The following is a 23,216-nucleotide window of genomic DNA, read 5'->3' as shown; positions in this document are numbered from 1 at the left end:
AACCCAAATGCCCACCCAAACAAGTTAGGCACCTCTGCACCTAAGTTGGTCATGCTTTCGTACTTCCAGATGAAATGGGACACGAGAAAGCAGCCATGTCACTCGGGTCAGGGTGACACAACACACTCTTTGTTCAACAGCAGGGCCCGACAGCTTTCACTGGTTTACCCCTGCCGCATCATACGGGTGCCCAGCCCATCCTTAAGAACGCGTCCACAATCCCACTATCCTTTCACAACACCTCTACACTCCTTCCTATCACCAACAAGAGCTCTAGCTTCCGTTATATTTAGACCTCTTTCCTGCAGTGCTCTCATAACAACATCCATCCACATCAATAGCAGCCTTCCTCTTGGTCTCCGTCCATTGACTTCTGCTCTGAAGATCCTCTTCAGCATTCGCTCCTCATCCATCCTCTCCATGTGTCCAAACCAACCGAGTACTCTCTTATCAACACGCTTGCTCAGTTTCACGACTACTCCAGTTGTACCAAAGCAAACCTGAATTTTCATATTTTATTTGTGAGAACTTTGCAGGAGGAAGGGTGACATGCTGTGCTTCTCCACAAAGAAAAAGAAACATAGAACAAATGACGAAAAATGAAAAATTAAGAAAAAGTCACAGAGAGATGCTGGCTCAGCCTGAACGTAATGATTTGCAATTTAGGCCGATTTCACCAAGATTTTGGGCCTGGTTCGGGCCAGGTTTGGGCTGGGGCCTAAGATGTTACCCCTTGTAGACATACAGCTCTATGATGTAGCCTTTTTCATGCAACCATCAGCAGATTGTTTCATTAGGTCAATACACCATGAATGTGCCATGATCTGGAGAAGGAAAAAACCTGCATTAAGTACAATGTGGGTTTTCAATACACATTGATGGTTTAGGACAAAATTTTCTGGTAGAAAAGGTTCTTTTCTATACCTGTCAGCCGCCTCTTTAACAAATCAAATTACGTCATAACAAACAGAAATGTCAGAAAATTACTGAGGAAAATGAAAACAGAACAAAATCGCAAGTTGCACAAATCCTCCTTTGTGTATACGTTTTCATCGTGTAGCGCTTTTACACAGCAATATACTGTAATCAAGTAACTTTATGAAATCGTTAGTTATCAGAAAGTTGCTTTCCAACAAAAATATGAAAGTTATTTTCTGGGTTTTACGAAGGATACACAAATAGTAAAGTGGCACGTACACTGTTTATGAGGCTTTTACACAATAACACTGCATCTCAAAATCTGGTAGTTAAATATGAGGTATGTAATATCTTGCAGATGTTTCTCTACATGGTAGTAAGCTGTTTTCATAATTCAGTCCAGGGGTCACCAGGTAGCCCCTCCCTAAGAACACGTTAGTTGGTTCTGAAAATAGCTTGCTTGTGATGGGCCATTATAATTTTCCAGGAAGTTTGATTTCTAACAGGTATTTACCGCTAATCAGTAATAAAGGTTGGTAACCCTTAATGTAGCCTATTTTACACAACAGCTACATCGAAACAAATTTACTCTGACGCCGCATACCGCAATGCGACAATTACAGGGTGTCTCAAAAAAATGTACTCACTCTTAGAATGACGAGAAAACCCTTATTTATGAACATAGAGTGAAGTGAAATAGCATCGAATACATGAGACAAATGTAATTGAAGAATCATGTTCGCAAATGTTCAAAGTGATGACCATTATTGTCCAGACAACGCTGATAACGCGCACCAAGGGATTCGCAAACGTCGCGAAACAGGTCATTAGGAATATCACGACATTGTCTTTCAATTTCCAATTTCAATGCATCAATTGTCCTTGGTTTGTTGCCATAAACGTGTATTCTGTACGGTTCCATCTGCTTCAAATTTGTCTCTGATGCGCGCAATGGTCTGGAGCGTGGGTGGCGGTTTTGCAAATTCACTTGTGAACCGGCGTTGCACTTCAGTGGCGTTTTTGGTCTTCCAATGGCATTTCAGGACAAACTTTCTCTCTTAGAAACTGAGTTGATTTCCTGTCATGGCTTCAGTAATTCAGGATATCTGCAACACATAAAAAGAGTGAGTACATTTTTTGGAGACACCCTGTATATCAAAATAAGGCTGCCAGAAGACCATGGTACATATCTTTGCATCTGCCACTCTGCACGCCTGTCTTTTTTATGCCTCTTTCACCAAATAGCCAAATTATAACACTTATATGAACCAACACTTTGTGCCATATTGAGATAACAAAATTAGAGCATGCATTGAAAAAAATATAGTCACTTTGCTTCTTTCCTCAAGTTTTGGACATGTAGTAAATAAGTCTGGTAATGACAGAGGGTTTGCCCGGCGTCACATGGACACACCTGGTCTTGGGCTGACCTCTGTCATCGCGCCGTCGTAAACTTTAACCCGCTGTCATCTTTTTGAACACCTTAAATTGTTGTTACTTCCCCCAAGGTTCGGTTTTCATCGACGTTGTAGAATCAGAGCCATAACAGAAGCTGGAAATTTAACACCTGACATACACTTGTTGAGCTTGTGTGGAAAAGCCTTTGTCAAGATCTTGCTGGTGTACGGTTTTGTGTGAGGAATGCCGAGTCGGATAAAGTTCACTGTTTTATAACAGATTCAATCATCCATTTACTGAAGCAAAGAAGACAGGAAGTGATGGAATTGCTTGTAAAGCGTTAGATATCAGGAGGTGTTGTGACATTGGCATCTTCATTCAAAACATGACAACATTCAAAATGGAAGCGCAGTGTTGCGCAACGCAGTGCTGGGAACAGTGAAGTTGTGAAAACCTGTATATTCCCGCTCGGCTTTTATGCCTGCAAAAGCCGCACCCTGCATGACCAAGCCGGGATTTACAATAAGACACAAAAAAAACATGAATTATTTACATCACAAATATTACAAATGTTCTCCACTCAATTGTAACAACAAATTTGATATGTTATATGTTCCTTTGATAGTGGTTGGAGGCCTGTTTAATCAACAAACATTGTAAGAGAGCTATTTTTTTTTTTTAATGATTTTGTGCCAAACACTATTTCCGGTAAGGCATTTGTTTTGTTTTAATTTTTTTACATTGAACAATATTTACCCAAATAAGAGAATAGAAGAATATTAAAAATGATTTTGAAAGGAATTTTAATTTAATAAGGTCTTTAAGTAGAGTTTTAATAGGAACATTTTATATATACATATTTAGAATCATTTATTTGAAGAAATACTAAAGTAAAAATGAAATGAAAACTCACAGAATACTCTTACTTTATTTGCATTATCTTGAAGTGTAAAGAATTCTTAAATTTTTAACCTATTTCTACCATTTTAGTCTCATCTCATCTCATCAGCCGTACCGCTTATCCTCATTAGGGTCGCGGGGGGGCTGGAGCCCATCCCAGCCATCTCCGGGCAGTGGGCAGGGGACACCCTGAACTGGTTGCCAGCCAATCGCAGGGCACACAGGGACAGACAACTCATTCGCTCATTCACACCTAGGGACAATTTGGACCGGCCAATTCACCTGAATGCATGTTTTTGGAATGTGGGAGGAAACCGGAGTGCCCGGAGGAAACCCACGCAAGCACGGGGAGAACATACAAACTCCGCACAGGAAGTCTGGAGCTGGATTTGAACCCACGACAGGTTCCCATGACATGAACTGTGCCGCACAAGCGCTAACCACTGCGCCGCCGTGCTGCCCTTACCATTTTAGTATTGTTGTTTATATTTCACATATTTCTATTTTACATATTATCCATGGATTTGTATAATTTTCTATCAATTATTTTTTCGCATTATCCTAACTTATAAAGAACGTTTTTTACTTGTTTATTTACAGTAATTTAATATTATTATTATCATTTATATTTTTTATATATTATAAAGTCATTTAGATAATATTATGATCATTATTTTGTCAATTTTGTTTTGTTCAAATACGTTTTGGGTGATAAATGTTTTAGATGGAAAAATATAATAAAAATATCGATTTAAAAAAAAGAAAAGCATATGTACACAAAAAATATAGAAAATAGCTCACCAGTGATGAGTTTTTGAGATTTTCTAGTAAATTCAATTTCTAAGTGACACGATTAATTGTTTGAGTACTGTAATGATTTAAAAAAACTGAAAAACAATGCTATTCTTTTAATGAATAATAAAGTTAAAGATGAACATTTTTAATGTTGTTTTTCTTAAATTGACCAAAACTATAAAAACCAAATCAAAGCATTGTGGTTTTCTATCATCGCCTCATCGCTTCACCTTTTCCTGTCTGGGTGGGTGACACACAACACCTCCAACCTTCCCAGAAATCCTTCCCCCACCCTCATCCTCGTCCTCCATCACTGATCTCCCGTCTCAGAGTTAACGGCGGCCCGTCGGAGCTTATCCTCGGCCCTCATTGTGCCTTGAGAAGATTGCCGGTGTTTGTCCGCCTTCTTAGGGTGGGCGCTCGGCCGGATTACAGTAATGGACCGAGGGCCTGAGCCTGGATAAGGCCTGTGTCAATACTCCCCCTGTTTGAGTCAATTGCGCCGCCGGAGGAGGAGGAGGACCGAGGGTTTGTCTCAAAAGTGTTCCAGCGAAAGGCTACAAGACGCAACTTGTCCCAGGAACATCTGTGGGCCCGTCCCATGCCTCACGGGATGGGGCCGAGACTTGTTTGTGTCAAGGAACGTGTCCACACTCGCCCCTGGAAGCTAGCGAAGGTGCAGCGAGAGGCACACCTTTTACCACTTGGGAAAAAGTTTAGGTGGATGCTTAAGAGAACAGAGTGCGGAAATACAAGCGCTACATTTGTCGATTGCCAGAAAAGAACGAAATCTGTTCATTGGTTTGAGTTAAAAATACACAAATAGCTTTTCAGGATTCCGTCAGTCACAGTGTTAGGCCACATGCTGCTTCACCCATACCGGGAATGTCAAACGCATGGCCAGCGGGCCGGATTCAGCAAGTCTCTAGCTCATTTCTATCAAAAGTTAGGTTTTTTGTTAAGTACCGTATTATACATACGACAATTCACTCCGGACTACAAGTTGCGCCAGACAAAAGAATGCATAATTAAGAAGGAAAAGACATATATCCCAGTTCGAATCCCGGCTCGTCCGTGTTACATGTCGAAGTGTCCTTGGGTAAGACACTGAACCCCTAATACCCCCAATAAGCAGGTTAGCGCCTTACATGGCTGCAAGGCCGCTATTGGGAAATGTGGAGCACATTGTAAAGCGCTTTGGGAAGCCATTGACTTGAAAAGCGCTATATAAAAATGCAGATCATCATTTCATCATATAAGTCACACAAGAGTATAAGTCACATCCCCGTCCAAACTATGACAAAAACTGCGATTTATAATCCAGAAAATACTGTAATGAAGACTTGGAAGAAAAAAAATACTATCAGGATAAACAATACCATAAAAAAACAATAAAAAAACGAATGAAAATAAAATTTAAAAAATTTAAATTAAAAAACGAAACAGGCCAAACAATAATTACAATAATTACAAGGTAGTACTTGGAAAAATCACCTAAGTTATGATGATAATGCAATAAGAAAACAATAGTGCATAATAAAAATAGTGCAATGAAAATGAGCATTAACATTTAAACAGTTAAAAATCCCAAAATAAGTCACAAGCTACCGTATTTTTCTAGACTACAAATCTCTCCAGATTATAAATTGCACCGGTCCAAAAATCGAGAAAAAACATTTATTAGTCGCACTGGAGTATAAATTGCACCCACGGCCAAACTATGAAGAAAAAAACTGCTACTTCAAAATACAGTAAATACAAACCAAATGCTCCGTCTCGCCACTAGAGGACAGAGAAGTTAAAGAATTAAAAGAGCCGACGTCTTATCTTTGTGAACGGCTGTTCTCTAAAGTGAACAATAATAAATCATGGTGTTAAGATTAACGAACAAACATGTGAATGACTTTGTTACATGTGCTGCTACTCAGGATTTGACACCTAATATCGATGCATTTGTAGAGGAAAAAACTTGCCAAGTTTCAGGAGCCAGCAGCATTAAGTAGACTGCAGGAGTGCAATGAAAGAGAGTGGGAAAGGTGTGAAGGCGCGACACTTGTTTGCACGGATTATTAAGAATACAATTGATCTGGTTTAATGTTAAAGATAATGCTCTGTAGTATATTTTCTGCTTCCGGGAAGTTATATCTCATGTCATTGCCCATTTACTGCTGAAACTCTTATTTTGTGTTTGTAGTTTATTTATTCAAAGCAGTATTACAATTGAGGCAAGCATACTTGTATTCATAGCTCACCACTTGATTTTGTTTAGTGTGGTGAGTTGGTTCGGATACAAGGCTACATTTATTTAACTGGTAAAATAAACAATTTTTTAACATTCAATTCCAAACGTGAAAATGTTTTTTTCCCCCATTGTTTGCGAATAATTGTGTTTTGCTCCATGATTACTATTTGTAGGTTAGGCTACAAATAATGGCTGAAAGATAAAGCATAGATAAAGTTAAATATTTGCCGTTCACATTTTTTTACATAAATTCTGTATTCGGTCTCTGAACTAAATTGAGTTTAACATGTCTGACTCATTCCTTTCAGAATGCAAATACTCTAACTGGAACGTAATTTTACTTGGTTTAATATGTATCTTGCATCTTTTACAAAATATTTATCTTTTTGTAAAATTGGAACAATCATATACATTATTTGTTTATTATATGCCCAGTTAAAATATATTTGAAGTATTTCTTTATTAAAATGAAACAAATTGTAATAGTGAAATACAAAATAATTACTTGACATTTGTAAAATCATCTGTCATATCTGATTTGCTTCAATTTAACAGTTTTTTATTTTTACAAAAACGTTTTAAAAAATGTAAAATGAAATAGTAAAAATATCACTCGAAATGAGCATAATTATCTACTTTTTTAAAAGAAAAAAATGGATGATAAAATAATTGATCATCTGCCCAATTAGATCATTTTGATCACTATTTTGTATAATTGGTAAATAGTTTAAAATTCAAAAATAGTAAAAGACACTTAAAATGAGCGAAATCGTTTTCCATATAAGTTGTTTTTTACTAAACAATTTAGATAATAAATTTAACAAATGAACTGGGCAAAATTACCTGTTGCATTAGATAAAATAACTCACCATATATATACTTTCAACATTTAATACAAATTTTTAAATTTCAGGTAAAAAAATAAAATAATAATAATGAAAATTAGCAAAATTATTTAGTACACCACATAACATTTGTAGTTTTGATAAATAGTTTGTATAGTAGAATGAAAGTAAAATGAGCAAAATCGTTTGCCATACAAATATTCTTACTTTACAAAAAAACTATACAGAATAATAAAAAAATGAATTAAATAAAAAAATACTTTAAAGTGTATCGGATAATTTTGCTTTTTTTAACGTATGGGTGCATCATTTGAATTGTCATTAAAAAGTTAAATATTATCTCTGTACAAGGAGCCCCTATGTTTTATTTTACATTGTTCCTATCTGCTTTTATCTTACTTTTATCAGAGCTGTTCGGGGCAGAACACATTAGATTCGAGGAAAGAGGGAAGGGGAGATGCTGGAGGGATGTCATGCTTGTCGCTGCAGTTTTTTTTTCTGATTTTCCTATTTGTCAGTGGAGTACGAAAATGGTGAAAATAAGAAAAGGCTTGCTGCTAGTAGACCCCAAACGCCAACCCAAACCCTCCAAAAAACGAAAATAATTTATTCAAACGCGTCTAAGAAATTCATGTACTTGCACGCATATTATGTTTTATCCTCTGCCGCCATTTCCTGGCTTAGAGTCATAATAGCAGGGTGAAAAATTCTAAACCTCACATTTAAGTATTTTTTTATTTGAATAGAAATGTTTTAGTTAAATTAAAATAGTACTCCAAACAGCAAAAAACTTTGTAAAGATATCAGATAATGAGGGTCATTTTGCCTAGTATTTTTTTTTTTAACCAAAGAAAATTTTATAATTTAATAAAATTAGAAAAATACTACTCAAAATGAACAAAATGACCTGCCAGAGGAACTCTATTATTGTTCTTGCAGTGGATTCATAAGCCGATTTTGTAATCGAAGTTCAATGCAGGTGTTTTCTTGAGTAAAAGGGTTTGGAAAAAAAAAGCTGCAAGAAAGAAAAAAAAATCTGGAGTCGTGGCAACGCGTTATTGACGCTGGAGGCAAGACGTGACTTGTCAGGTATAAAGCAGACAAGACCAGAGGCGCCAGGCCGCGCTTGTTTTGTCAGGACTTGACTTGGTTGCATGCGCCCGTAGCGCGTGTCAGCGTCACAGGAACGTAAGGCCTGCTAGGACCTGCCCGTACACCGCAACTTCATGCGCTTGCGTATCCCGGCCTCGTTCCTGCGCCCTAAACAGGCTATGACCCTCAATGGTTAGGCTTAGCAAGTAGGGTTGCCGGACAGTGTTTCGGAATTCGGGTCTCTTGCAGGGTAAGGTTTGGAGTAGTAGGGTTTGTACAGTCAGGCTTTGGCTTGAGCTGGCTTTCTTGCTTCCTGCCTTCACTGTGGTTTAATTATTTCCATTCTTCTTTTCTACCTTCTAGTTTCAATTTCTTTCTTCTCTTGTCATTCCCTATTCCTTTGCGACCTTAAAAATCTCCCTTACATTCTCCCTACTTTGATCCATCTTAGTTTCTGTAAATTCCCTAAATTACTTCTTCCTCCTTACATTCTGTCTATTTTACTTTATTCCATCCTACTTTCAGCTGATCTACCTTCCTTGCCTTCTGTCCGTTCTCTTCTTCCTTCCTTATGTGCTGCCAATTTTATTCATTCTATCTTTCCTTTCATCATTACCTATTTTCTTTCCGACCCTTTAATTAATTTCTTACTCTACTTCCTCCCTTACCTTCCATGCGCTTTACCTTACATTACGTCTATTTTGTTGTATTCCATCCTACTTTATACTATTCAAACCACCTTGCCCTCCTTCCTGACTTTTCTTCGTTCCTTCCTTACATTCTACCTTATTTTCAGCTTTTCTTCTTTCTTTTGTCCTTTGCAGCCATCCTTTCAGTCTCATTTTATCTGTTCTATTTACAGCTTTTCTAGGTTTCTTCCTTTTCTTTCCTTCTTCCATCACTTTCCTTATTCTTCCTTTTATACATATATATATATATATATATGTGTGTATGTATATATATATATATATATATATATATATATATATATATATATATATATATATATATATATATATATATATATTTATACACACATATACGGTTGGTTGGTGGGTTGGGTTGGGTTGGGTTGGTTGGTTGGTTGGTTGGTTGGTTGGTTGGTTGGTTGGTTGGTTGGTTGGTTGGTTGGTTGGTTGGTTGGTTGGTTGGTTGGTTGGTTGGTTGGTTGGTTGGTTGGTTGTACCACTAGGGTTGTATGGGGCCCTGGTTCGAGACCGGGTGGAGACATTTGTTGGCCTGGAGTGGTTAAGGGTTCCCCACACCAGACATTTTATATCTATCCATCCAGCTATTTTCTGCATTGCTTATTCTCAGTAGGGATGCTGGAGCCCCTTTCCAGCCGTCTCAGGCAGTGGGCAGAGGACACCCTGAACTAGTTGCCAGCCAGTCGCAGAGCACACAGAGACAGACAACTTGCTCACTCTCTCATTCACACCTAGGGCAAATTTGCACCAGCCAATTAACCTGACATGCATGTTTCTGAAATGTGGGAGTAAACCGGAATGCCTGGAGGAAACCTACGCAAGCACAAGGAGAACATGCAAACTCCGCACAGGAAGGCTGATGGCTGGAATTGATCCCATGACCTCAGAACTGTGCCGATGACGCACCAACCACTCAGCTGCCGTGCCATCCATTTCACATATATGTTCAAATTATTTATGTAAAATTGATTCATCAAAAAAAGAATACATCATTTAAGATACATTCTGTACAATTTAAAATGAGTTCCCTAAATACATAAATAATTTACTAAAATATTGCCATAAAAATACATAAATAAGTCAATATTTAGATAACTAGATGTTAAATGAAAACATACCTAATGACTGCATACAGTTAAAAAAAATGTCCCTAACACTGCTCACAATTGTTACCTGGTGGTTGTTTGTTTCACTGGTCAAATCAAACTAAACGAAAGAAAACCATAAATACAGTAATGCGCTTTAGCAGGGACAGACACGTACCTACGTGCAGGGGGTTTTAGTAACAGCTTCAATGGAGGCTAATGTAGAGGAGTAAGAGTACACTTTCTTCTTCATGAATTAACTAAAGAAAAAAGTATAGTAATTTAAAAATACTCATAGAAGTACAAAATGTCACAAAACTTACTAAATGTATCTCGTTGGTATCCAACTCTGTTCCTTCCTCACATTAATCCCCTTCCTCACCACTCTATCTTACATTCTCTCTATTTTAATTTATTCCATCTTATTATGAGCATTTTTACCTATCTTCCTTGATCACAGTTATTTTCTATGATCTCCTTTATTATGCACTTTCAGCTTATCCACCTTCCTTTCTTGCCTTCCTGCCCTTTCTATCCATCCTTTCTTACGTTCTCTTGATTTTCCTTTTTCCATTTTATTCCCAGCTTTTCTGCCTTCTTTCCTTGTCTTCCTAGCTTCTTTCACTGCCATTTCTTACATTCCCTTTATTCTACTTTAATCCATTTTTCTTTCAGCTTTTTTACATTCCTTCCTAGCTCGCTTTCCTTCTTTACGTTATGCTTTATTGCTTTCTTCCATTGTACTTCTTTGTTCCTTTATCTCTTTGTTTTCCTTATCCTCACTGTAAAATGTGGAACTGGAGTGCCACGTCCAATCTCGTTGTCACAATATAGCCCATGTTGTAACAATGACAATAAAGGTATATTCTATTCGATTCTATTCTATTCTATTCTATTCATTCTACTTTCAACTTTCCTGTTTTCCTTTTTTGCATTAGTACCCTTCCTCATGTCCTTCCTTAATTTTTATCTATTTTATTTTACTCCTACGTACTTTTTACTTTAGCTTTTCGATATTCATTCCCTTTTTCCTTACCTACCTCCCTTCCTTCCCATTCTTCCTTCTCTACCTTCCACTCTCCTTTTTTTCCCTTCTTTACTTTCTTCTTACTTTCTGCTTTCTAAACTTTACTCATCCAGTTTAACCTTTCACCTTTCTCTCACCCAATTGCCTTCATTACATACTTCCATTGTATTTTCATTATTTCAACCATCCTTTTCCTTAGCATCCTTCTTTACGTCCTTCCATCCAATTTCACCCTTCATTCCTCCATAATTTCGTTCCTTTCATTCATCCAGTATGTTCGAGTCCCACCGCTGTCTGATGACACACCCCAGTGAAGCCCTTCCCTCCCAACCCTTCTACTGAATCCCATCATTCAACCGGTTAGCAATAGCTGTTAGCGCTGAGCAAATGAGTGCATATTTGCACTGAGTTTGTAGCTGGAGGGCAGGGATGGTTTTTGTTGTGTTCTCCTCGAACTTCACCTGGGTGGCTGCGAGCCTGGGATAGTTTGATATCATCTAAACAAACCTTCGGAAAGATTAGATCTTTTCTCCTCAGCCCAAGTGTGGGTGTTTCTTTTCTTTTTTTTTTTGTCTTTTGTTTGTTAGCCTCTAGCTACATAAAAAGCCACAGCCTGTAATTATTTTAAACACCACACAGTACCCGGACATCTCCGCCAAAGTTTTTTAAATGACACATTGTGTATTAAGTTATGGTACTATATAAAATATACATTTCTGAACTTTAAGTCATAACTATTAAAACCTGTCCCAGGAACTCCAATTTCCAAAAGTAGAAGGTTACTATCATTTTCACGATTTCATATAATTTTAAGAAAATGTTATTTACCAGTACACCAGACACCCTTTATTTTTGTTTTTATTGTTTTTCTGAAAGACAAAATAGCAGCTTTAAAAGTGACCATATCAGGGGGTTCTTATGCTAACAATTTAAATGGAGAACTTGCAATGTTTCGGTGCTGTAAGTACAGGGCAAGAAACATATGGAAAAATGCTAGAAAATTGGTAAAGAGCCCTTCAAAATTGGCTTATAGAGCAAATGGAAAATATTTCTTTTGTTTTGGTATCCAAAGTTAAAAGCCCTGCTGATAGTACCTCGCTAATGGGAAATTGCCAAGTCATTTTTTTCAATGCTGTTATTAAAAGAAACAACAAACAGAAAAGAAGCCAGGAAAGTAGTTGGATAATGGCCTAAAACTAAAACAAGCTCCTAAATATACCTCCGTAGACACATTTTTGGAGCGAGCTTGGAAATGGGGGGGACTTTGCAAGATAGTGTGAAATCGTATAACATATGACATCCGAAAATGTAAAAAATGACACTCTGTCTTCATACACCATTTAGGTGTCCATGCCAGGCAGCAGAACTGCAAAAATAAAAGCGCAGTGTGAAAAGCTACCTTGAAAGGTGGAAAATTGCCGACAATTGGACACCCTTGACCAGTCTTTTTGTCCTGGCGCATACAGGTCGGTTTACCACCTACCAATCTGAAGTTTTTCCACCTCATTTAGCAGAGTGACGGCGGCGTGCGGGGGAGTGTCGGGTTCGAGTGCAGCCATCCGTCTTTGCCACCGCCTCTTGTTTTCGTTACACTTTCAGCCAGATCGGTCACTCGGCATTTTAGAGAATGCGTGAGGAGGTAAGAGCGAAAGCAGGGACGGAAGATGAAAAATGAAGATATTTATGTCAGTATATTATAAGCAGGAAAAAGTAGTTATGCGTTTTCTTTTATTGTTTTAAGAAGAAAGTAAGGGGTGTTTAACATAGCCTGGCAGAGGAAGGCACCCCCCACCCCATTTTACCACTAGCCCCATTTAGCCCTTAAAAAGATGAAAGCCGGGTCTGGTTTAATTACGGCTTCGGGGTTTGTTTTTATGGAGCCGGTCGGAAGTACCACAGGCTTTCCATCAGACATCTTCAAGGATGCCCAAAATGTGTGTGCGTGTGTGCGTATTCAAGTGGGTAGTAATCACAGTCCTGTCTTTAACCTCCTTTTTGCCAGGGGGCGAAACAAGGCAGGGTTGGGTCCAGCCAACAGGTGTTACCGCCATCCACTCGTCTCCTCTATTATACCTGTTGTTGTTGTTCTCGTGCACTTGTTGTGAAGGATCGTGATCTCTTTACTCAAACCTTCTTCAACGGAGATATTTTGAAACACAATCCGCATTAGAGGGTTGTAGCAGGCCTGTTCTTTTAGATCAGGGGTGTCAAACTCATTCTAACTCGGGGGCCACACGATAGAACAAACATTATGTCGGGGGCCGGACTACTAGATTAAAGAGAAAGAAAAAGAGATAAAGAAATAAGAGAAAGAGGGAGGGAAAAGGAGAGAGGGCGGGACAAAGAAAGAAAAAGAGAGAGGGGGAGAGAGCGCGAGAAACAAAATACAAAAAGTCGTGAGAGAGGGGGAAAAGAAAGGGAGAGAAAGAAAGAAATCCAAAGAGAAATAGAAAGTGCAAAGGGTATGAAGAGAGAAAGAGAAAAGAGAGAAAAGGAAAAAAGGAAGTTAGAGCAAAAGAGGTTAAAAGACACAGAGAGAGAAAGAGACAAAGAGCAACAAAGGAAGAGAAAAAGAGAGACACAGAGAGTGAAAGAGACAGAGACAGAGTGGGAGAAAAGGGGTGGAAAAGAGAGAGAGAGAGAGAGAGAGAGAGAGAGAGAGAGAGAGAGAGAGAGAGAGAGAGAGAGAGAGAGAGAGAGAGAGAGAGAGAAATACAAGTACAGTGTCTTTGTGAGAGGCACCTGGCTTTGGCAACATCAAGTTGACATATTTCAACCTGCAGCTTGTTTCTCTCTCGCGCTTCTCTGAGTGTTGTTTCGCGGGCCGGATTCAATCCCTTAGCGGGCCTGATCTGGCCCGCGGGCCGCCTGTTTGACACATGTGTTTTAGATGGTAGAGATGACACAAAGTCTTCCATATAAGAGTTATTTCTCCTGTGTTTCAAAGAATTTTCTCGGAATTTCTGATGTGTGATCATTTCTCACAGCATAAGTGACACTTGTGCCCTTGAGTTTGTATCTTCATATATTTGGCCTTTACTCCTTATTCTTCACTTATGTAGTCAGGAAATTATAAGAGGTAAAACACAGATTGAGAAGTATGATATGGATTCCACCGCCATCAATTTAACATTCTGAAAAGGGAAAAAGGAAGAAAAGACAAAACAAATTAATTTGAGGGGATGGGGTTGCGGTTCTGGCTTGCTTGAGCTCTTCACACGGGTTTTCAATCCATTTTCCTTCGGAGTAAGAATTTCAGTGAGATCAGTGTCAATATTCGGAAGAGTTATTTCCAAATCTTCTGGATTTTCCTCCAAAGGTGGGTAATTGCAGACTTAATTCTGTCCTCCCTAATTGTGTCTTCTACAACCTTTGTTCTCTAAAGGCATGTTCATGTGGTTCATGTCATGAGTGAAGAAGGGACTTAAGAATGGCCCTACCATTCACACAGAGGCATAATAATCCTGTGAACTGTGATTCTGAAAGTGGAGGTACACTCCACTAACCTGATTGTCTTACAATAGGATTAAAAAGGCCTGGGTGCAGTCTTTGTAACCCTTATAATGAAGAACTTTTCTGCATCAGTGGGACGGACAAGGGTCAGGAGGAGCCATGAGGTCACTCCCCCTGGTTTATGTAGACTCTCAAACATGAGCGTAAGCTGGACTCAAGACGAGGATCAATCAGAAGGGTATTTTGGGCGAATGGACAGGGACGCAAGAGAACAACTTTGGTTGTTTGTTTCAATTCATTCAAAGGGGAATACAGTATTGTGAGGGAACTTTCAACTGTATAAACCGTGCAAGACAGCTCAAAGCAAATGTGTCATATAAGGTAACTGACCTGAGGAACTTCCATGACTGGTAAGGTTCTTGATGGTTTCAATATCCAAAATTATTGTTGTTGATGAGGGAGATGAGACTGGAATTTCCTCACAAAACCGTAATAGAACCAGTGTCACGAGACCGGAACAGATCGGAGGCAGGAGGCAGGAAGGATGAACTCAATCGCGTAACGACCAGTTACTTTTATTTAGCAAAATAAAAGTTGTCCAACACTCAGGGACAAAACAAAACAAAAACAGGCCCCATAGGCAAACAGGAACTCAGACTTGGAATACTCACAAAACAGGCTTTTACTCAGAACGGGCAAACACAGGTGTCCTCAAGTCAAACAGAACAGATTAATGCAGAACAGAAAACGCAATGAACCCGCAACCGGCAATCCCCAAAACCCGCCTTTGAGACGCACACATGCAAATTAGATGATCTGCTACAGCCGGTGCCCAGGGGGCGGGGCCAGCCGGTCGCCACGCCGACCATGCTGGAACTGACAACCAGTGCTTTTATGTATGACCTTTCTCCCAATAAAAAGCCTTTCCTCGCCACTACAGTCTAACCAACAGTCTATTTTTCATCAGCATTTAAGAAACAATATTCTGCAACATTTCCTCCATTCCAGATCTGTGATTTTCCTTTTTAAAGGGACATAGCTTGGAGCTATGAAACGAGCTTCTGATGTACCTCTCAAAGCGTAATATTTCCCACGTTGTTCAATTGGTAACCTTATAAAGAAAACTGTAGTAAAATGAGGATAAAATACTTGCTTTTACTGTTTTCAAGTTTAAACACAATCAAAAGGGAATAGACAAAAATCTACAGTACCCTCAAACAAAGACTTTGTTACGTGTCCACTTCACACAGCTAATTGTTTTCGCGGTTTTGCTCTCTTCCTTGTTCTCAGTACTCCACAGAACTGAAAAAGTTGTACTGCCAGATCGCCAAAACGTGTCCCATCCAGATCAAAGTCCTTACCACACCCCCGCAGGGCGCCGTCATCCGCGCCATGCCTGTCTACAAGAAGGCGGAACACGTCACAGAGGTGGTGAAGCGCTGTCCCAACCACGAACTCAGCCGGGAATTCAACGACGGTTGGTTGATTGATTGGTTCTGAATTCATGATCGATTATTGAGCATTACCTCTTTCCACACCAGGTCAGATCGCGCCTCCGAGTCACCTCATACGGGTTGAGGGTAATAGCCATGCCCAGTATGTGGAGGATTCCATCACTGGGAGACAGAGCGTTCTGGTGCCCTACGAGCCGCCTCAGGTTAAAAACATAATTGTGACTTTTTTTATTATCATTATTATTTATAAGGAAAAAAAAACGTTTTTATTTCTGTTGTCTTTGTATTAGTTATTTAAACCTAAATAAAACAAATGAATGACTTTTACTACTGCTTATAAGAGGTGCTTACTGTATGTTACCACTGAAAATAGGGAATTTTAATGTATTTCTAAAGAATGAAGCAAACTCTTGCATGCATTACAAAATAATTCCCATTTGCAGAAGATGTGTGATGCTAATTTTTAGTTTTTTTTTTCTTGTTTTAAGAAATGTCATCTTGTATATTGAACAAAACCATAAAAAAAATTGTCTAATCTAGCTGATAGGACCTTATTTTGCCAACCAAGAATTATTTTCTACCACGATTAGAAAAGAAATATTTAGAATTGGCAAATCAATCTACCATGTGCTAGATGAGTTATACTTAAACAGCAAAAATGGTCTTGCTTTAATTGGAAAAACAAGGTAAAATAGCTTGAAACTAGAAAAAAATACAGTGAAACTAATATTTATTTTGCTATGGTCACAACTTTATCACAAATATTGTTTTTTTTTATCAAATTAGCTACAGTTTTAAAAACCTAAAAAACTATTTTACTATATTAAATGTTTGATTTTATCAGAATTGACATCGCTTAACATATATTTTGAGTGAATTTTATGATATTTTTTGCAGTGTTTAGTCTGTTCATACATGCACAGAAAATATTCTCCGTGTAAAAGAAAGTAAATGTATCTTTATTTTTTCTGACATTCCACTTGAGCTTATTTTAAATATGAAATGACAAAAAAGATACTGTATTCATGCAATGACATTTAATGGCATTAAATCTCAGATACGACCTCAGAATGCGGAACATTTTCAAAATAACTTTGTATCTCAGCATAGCCTTAGTGTTAAAGGGGTTGTTTAATGTTACCACAAAAGATAAAATGGAAGTACTCGTCTCAAATTTGTTACTTGTCTCGAATTTGTTACTTGTCTGCACTATTTACTATAATGACCTTATAAAACAATTTTCTTACAAGCAGTGTAAACGAATGCTTTCTAAGTTGCATGGTGTTTAAATGGTTACCTGAGCCTATTTTGACCCCACTTCTAATACTTAAATAGTAATTACATGATAACGATTTATTTTAAGAAATGCTTATCAAATTAGAAGTTCTCCTGATTAGTAACAATCTTTAAAAAGTTTGGCGACCCCTGGTCTAAATTCACAAAAAATAACCTAATTTCCTTTTTTCTCCATCAGGTGGGCACAGAGTTCACAACCATCTTGTACAACTTCATGTGCAACTCCAGCTGCGTGGGCGGAATGAACCGACGGCCCATTCTCATCATTGTCACCTTAGAGACCCGAGAGTAAGTGGCACGCTGAAAACTGATAAGAAATCGTGTTTTTTTTTCAATGAGAAATATAAATAGATTAAATTATGTGTGTGGACCCTAAAGCGGTCAGGTTCTAGGCCGGCGCTGCTTCGAAGCCCGCATCTGCGCCTGTCCCGGCCGGGACCGCAAGGCAGACGAGGACAGCATCCGCAAGCAGCACATCACGGACGCCTCAAAGAGCAGTGAGGGTACGAAGCGCCGTAAGTAGAGCTTGTGGGGGGGCTTGGTGACGGGCTTTACGGCTATTTGTGCTTTTTAAGTAAGCACCAAGTAGCCATCTGTTTTTACTCTTTACAAAATTCACATTGATTCTACCTCACAAAATGTACACTAGACCCCCAGATTCGACATGAATCTATTCTGAAGTGGGCATAGCCAAGTGATTTTGCTGTATGGCAGGGGATTCTAACCTAGGGTAGTAGCTAGTGACCTAAACTCCCGATACAAGAAGTAAATGATAAATAAAATTGTATAAACATACTAAACATTAGAAACAAAACAGTATATAAAAAGTACTACTTATATAAGTAAATACCATTATAGATAATTGTAAATGTAAAGGAAAAATAAAGTTTAATTTACTTTTGGTGTAATGTGACCTGAACGGGTGCTGTAGAGTTTGTGGGTGGATGCAAAGTGGGGAGGAGATAGCGGATTAAAATGTTAACGGATTTTTATAAATCCACTTGCAAAGATAGTCATGCACTTAGAAATTGTTTTGCTTCAATTGCATCCTTAGTTTTCAAAATAGTGCCGACCGTCAAAATGTTGCAGCCATGCACCTGAGTATAAGAAGAAGAAGAAGAAGAATATACCTTTATTGTCATTGTTACAAAATGGGTTAACATATTGTGACAACGAAATTGGGCATGACACTCCAGTTTCACACAGTCACAGTGAGGTAAAAAAGATAAAGGAACAGAGAACAGAGAAGATAAGGTTATAAAACAAGTAGGATAAGGTTATAGTGACACAAAATGTACCCAAGAAATGTCGGCATATAGGATGTTACATACAGTTTGGTATCGTAGGGTTTGTGCAATATGCAATTTGGTGCAAAAATAGTCATCATAGTGCAAAAAAAGATAGTCAACATTGTGCAAGGTGAGCAGTAAACATAGTGCAGTCAACATTGTGCAAGAAACATAGACAAGTAAGTAGCCATGTGTATGCATTTTCCGTATTCCGTATTTCTAGCTAGATCAGTACCTTAATGATGCCATGACACGAACCAAAAGCAAACTAGCATCTTATTTGGCGTCGACCAATAACAGACGAGCATCTTAGAGATGTATGAGGCACGTGATTTAAACAGGCGCATGCACAAAAATCGCAAAGTTTGAATTTTGTTCGTTTTTAGGCATGCAAAAGAATTTGTTGTCCTATAATGGAGAAAATAATGTAACAAGGGTCTTAAAAGGACATATTATTCCATATTATCATGTTCCACATAGTAACGTGAAAGGTAGAGACGCCGTACCCTGGGGGTCTCTAAAGTAAAAAATAAAAAAACAACTTTAGAGTTGGAATGCTTTTTATAAGTAAGAGTGAAAAACAATCCCTCTTTGACTTCTTCTCCACCTCCTTTGTTTGCTGCTCTGCTCTAGTAGACCTGATACATTGCCGCCTCCCTTTTCTTAGCAGCCGTTTAATTTTTCATCTTTTCTAGCCTTTCGGCAAGTGTCTCACGGCATCCAAATGTCGGCCATCAAGAAGAGAAGGTCCACAGACGAGGAGGTGTTTTGTTTGCCCGTAAGTGCTTCAGTCTCTTCTCCATTTTATCCCAGCTTCTTTACTGCCTCACCCCGGTCTGACCACCACTTTTTGCATATTCAGATCAAAGGCCGCGAAATCTATGAGATTTTGGTGAAGATCAAGGAGTCTCTGGAGCTGATGCAGTTTTTGCCCCAGCACACGATCGAGTCTTACCGACAGCAACAGCAAAACCTGCTGCAGAAACAGTAAGTGTACCACCCATTTTTTTTTAAACACTAGATGGCACAAGTTTAAAGTGTCCTTGGGTAAGACACTGAACCCCTAATGCCCCCGAAGAGCAAGTAGTTGCCTTGCATGGCTGACGCTGCTACCGGTATGTGAGTGTGAGCGAATGTGTAAGAGTGGAGCACATTGTAAAGCGCTTTGGGAGGTCTTCATTGACTTGGAAAAGCGCTATATAAATGCAGACCATTGACATTCACACAAACGGCTGCAAAGCAAAGCAAAAAGCGCTAGTACTGAAAGTGTCTGAAATGACAGATATGAGAAAATAAAATGGCAAACTTATGGATTGGTTTTGGTTATTTTTAAGGATTTAAAAAATAATTTTGGGAGACAAATATAGTCCAAAAATGTTATTTCCTGGCAACGAATCTCCTGCAAAATACATTTTCCATTGAAAAATATATTAAAGAATACATTTTTTATTAAAAAATATATCAAGGAAAACATAATCATCCATCCATCCATCCATCCATCCATCCATCCATCCATCCATTATCTGCACCGCTTATCCTCAGTAGGGTCGCGGGGGTGCTGGAGCCCATCCTAGCTATCTTCGGGCAGTGGGCAGGGGACACCCTGAACCTGTTGCCAGCCAATCGCCGGGCACACAGGGACAGACAATTCGCTCGCTCATTCACACCCAGGGACAATTTGGACCAGCCATTTAACCTTACATGCATGATTTTGGAATGTGGGAGGAAACCGGAGTTTCCGGAGGAAACCCACGCAAGCACGGGGAGAACATGCAAACTCCACACAGGAGGTTCGATCTCATGACCTCAGAACTGTGCCGCACACGCGCTAACCACTGCATCGCCGTGCTGCCCAGAAAACGTAATCAGGAAAAAATTATTTTTTAAGTCAGAAAAAGTATATATCAACAATATCAATACATCTTTTTATTAAAACAGGAAAGTATGTTCTCTTCAAAAATTCTGAAAATATTTTCGGGACACTTGATTTTTGCACAATAATCGCATATATTTAATAGCAGTAGCAATAATTAGTCGAGGGGGAAAACATGAATGGTTTTGAGAAAAGCTGCTGTATTATTGTAGTCATATTGACCCAAAAATGTGTCGGCCATTCAAATACATAGATGCCTCTGTTTTTTTCACGGGTAACAGGGACCAAAACCACCCCCAAAAAGTGAAAATCCACGAAGTAGCGTCGCACCTTCATAAAAGCCCCTACCTCCAAATGTCGTGATAACCAACTGAGAGTTATACGACTGTAACAAAATAACAATTAGAGATCTACAAATAATAACACAACACAAAATTGCAGTCGAATGAATGGTTTTATTGTCATTATACAAAAGCAAAACGAAATTGGCGGGCTTTGCCTTGCAGTGTAGGAATGCAATTTAGAGATTGGCCGGCTAGCTGTGTGCCAGCATCGGGCGTCCTCGAATCTGGCCAAGTCTCCGTGATGATTAGAAGAAAAAGGCCTGAATGTAGCAGTTTCCCGATTGTTGTTACTCCAAGTCATCCGCGTAGACTAGATACAGGGTCCACAGCGGTGGCTTTGAAGAGTTGTTAGTTCAACTATTAGCAGTAGCGCAGACCAGTAGCACCACTCTTGCCTCCTCCAAGACGCCGCCCGAGTCGCTTTTGGAACCTGTTGATAATCCACGAAGCACCCGCTGATGATCACAATCTCATTGCGCTCTACTGACTTTCCTTGGTGTCCAATTTATTCGATGAATTTATTTTCAATGTAACGAGCCGCTAAATGCTAGCGGTCGCTATGCTTCCCGTCTTGATTACGGAGGCAGCGCCCGCTTGCTGTTTTACTGACAGCATACAGCAGCCTATCAGAGTCCCGCACACAGACAGTCACAGCCACCCAACACAGAGCGCCCTCCCTAATCTGTTTCCGTTGTCAAAAGTCAAGTCAAGTCATGTTTATTTGTATAGCCCTTAATCAGGAAGAGTCTTAGAGGGCTGCACAGCCCACAGATTATTGCAAACCACAGACTATTATTACACTATCCCCTGATCTAAAACCTACATAAGGGCAAGGAAAAACTCAAAAACCTCAACATAAGGAAAATGAAAAAACCTTGAGAAGGGACCGCACATGAGATCATCCCCCTTCCAGGATGACAATGCTGCAATGGATGTTGCAATAACAAATAATACACAGATATTGTCAACATAAAATATAGGTTATTCATATGCTATGGAACAGAAGTGTTTTAAGCGTTGATTTAAACAGTTCCACTGAGGTTACAGATCAAATCTCAGAGGGAAGAGCATTCCACAGGACTGGGGCCCCAATTGAGAACGCTATCAAACCTGAGGATCTCTTCTTTGCTCTTGGGATCACTAGTGGACCAGCATTTTCAGAGCGAAGGCTCCGGACCGGACCATAGGGAGAAATTAAATCAAGACAATCAAAAAAACAACATTTACATCCAAACCATTTGAGTAACACCTTCAGTTGAAGACCTGTCCTGTCACCAAATGGGCTGCCATCATGACTGTCAGAGTCATTATATACCCGAAGGAGGGGGATAAAAATAATGGCACCTTCCCATTTGCCCAATTGCCCCACAAGTCACCATTTATGCTATTGGGTCTTCTTATTGATGTTACGCCATTTAAATCTGTGTATCAAGGATGCTGTAGTATAACTTGAAGTAAGGTTAAATAAATGTTGCCGCTGCAGGCAGTATCTTCGAGGGGCAGCGCCACTCGACGATGATGTGAATATCACCACAAAGGTCGCATACAATCGGAAACGCCTCAATTACAAATATATCAAACACAATGCACGATACAATAATATGACAACAAAGACAAAATCAGTTCAAAATCCGCAAATCAGTGATCACCTGCCCTAATACTTTAACCCAGGGGTCAGGAACCTTTTTGACCAAAGAGCCATAAAAGCAAAAAATGTTTTAAAAATAAATTGAGAAAGCCACATCGTATATTTTCAGACAAAATTGAAAAAACTGCCAAACACGCTCTCTAGACAAAAGCTAATTCTTCAGCATATTTTATTTCACTGTGTGTCATTTGATGATTTCATCAAATGTATGAAATGATAATAATGCCAAATCCTGTGTCCCAAATCAATGTCAATATGCCATTTACAATTTGTCATCCACCTTCAGTTAAGAGTGTTGAGGCTATTTTTTTCCATGAAATGTGTCCTTAATAACGGTTTCAAAACAATGTGCATGCAAAGTTCTTTTGTAAAAATGTCACAAATTACTGCAAACGATAAGCCTTTCGTCGTATTTACTTTCGGTGTAGACTGCACTGAGCGAGAAAGAGAGAAGGAAGTGCCTTGCGCTGTGTGCAGGGATCCGCCCACCTGTACTGCTCACCCAATCAAAGTCGTTTGCCAGCGTTTTTATTCATCAGTTTAAATGGTTTCTTATCGAACTTCTGCATTAAGTTGCTTCGGCTATATATGGACCAAAATCGGGATGAAATCACTTGACTTTGGAACTCCACAGAGAGATGTGCAATAGTTACATTTTGTTTCCGAGCCATACGTACTCATGAAAAGAGCCATACATGGCTCCCGAGCCATAGGTTCCCTACCCCTGCTTTAACCCATACTATTCAACTCTAAAACTGACAATGGCAGTGTTTCATTCTTGCTTTCTCAACTTAAATCTAATACTCTTGTGTCCTCTAGTGGCAATCTGCATAAGAGCAACTTTGCTTCT

At 39.0% G+C, this 23,216-nt stretch overlaps 1 protein-coding gene across 2 annotated transcripts in view; it reads left to right on the top strand.

Annotated features, from left to right (window-relative positions):
- LOC148355488 (tumor protein 63-like) overlaps positions 1-23,216 on the top strand; it is a 48,689-nt gene that overhangs the window by 12,011 nt on the left and 13,462 nt on the right. The window contains exons 3-8 of one of the 2 annotated variants that reach the window (XM_088349359.1): positions 15,753-15,939; positions 16,004-16,119; positions 17,391-17,500; positions 17,591-17,715; positions 19,197-19,279; positions 19,364-19,488. In XM_088349359.1, the coding sequence (XP_088205485.1) occupies positions 15,753-15,939; positions 16,004-16,119; positions 17,391-17,500; positions 17,591-17,715; positions 19,197-19,279; positions 19,364-19,488 (746 nt within the window). Of the gene's footprint in view, positions 1-15,752; positions 15,940-16,003; positions 16,120-17,390; positions 17,501-17,590; positions 17,728-19,196; positions 19,280-19,363; positions 19,489-23,216 lie in introns of both variants that reach the window. The other variant, XM_088349357.1, reaches the window with a different exon arrangement.

The sequence above is a fragment of the Urocampus carinirostris genome, chromosome 12, assembly GCF_059441175.1.
Source record: "Urocampus carinirostris isolate Australia breed hairy pipefish chromosome 12, RoL_Ucar_1.0, whole genome shotgun sequence".
Taxonomy (NCBI): domain Eukaryota; kingdom Metazoa; phylum Chordata; class Actinopteri; order Syngnathiformes; family Syngnathidae; genus Urocampus; species Urocampus carinirostris.
The sequence above is the reverse complement of the archived record's forward strand: the minus strand, read 5'-3'. Positions and strand labels throughout refer to the sequence as shown.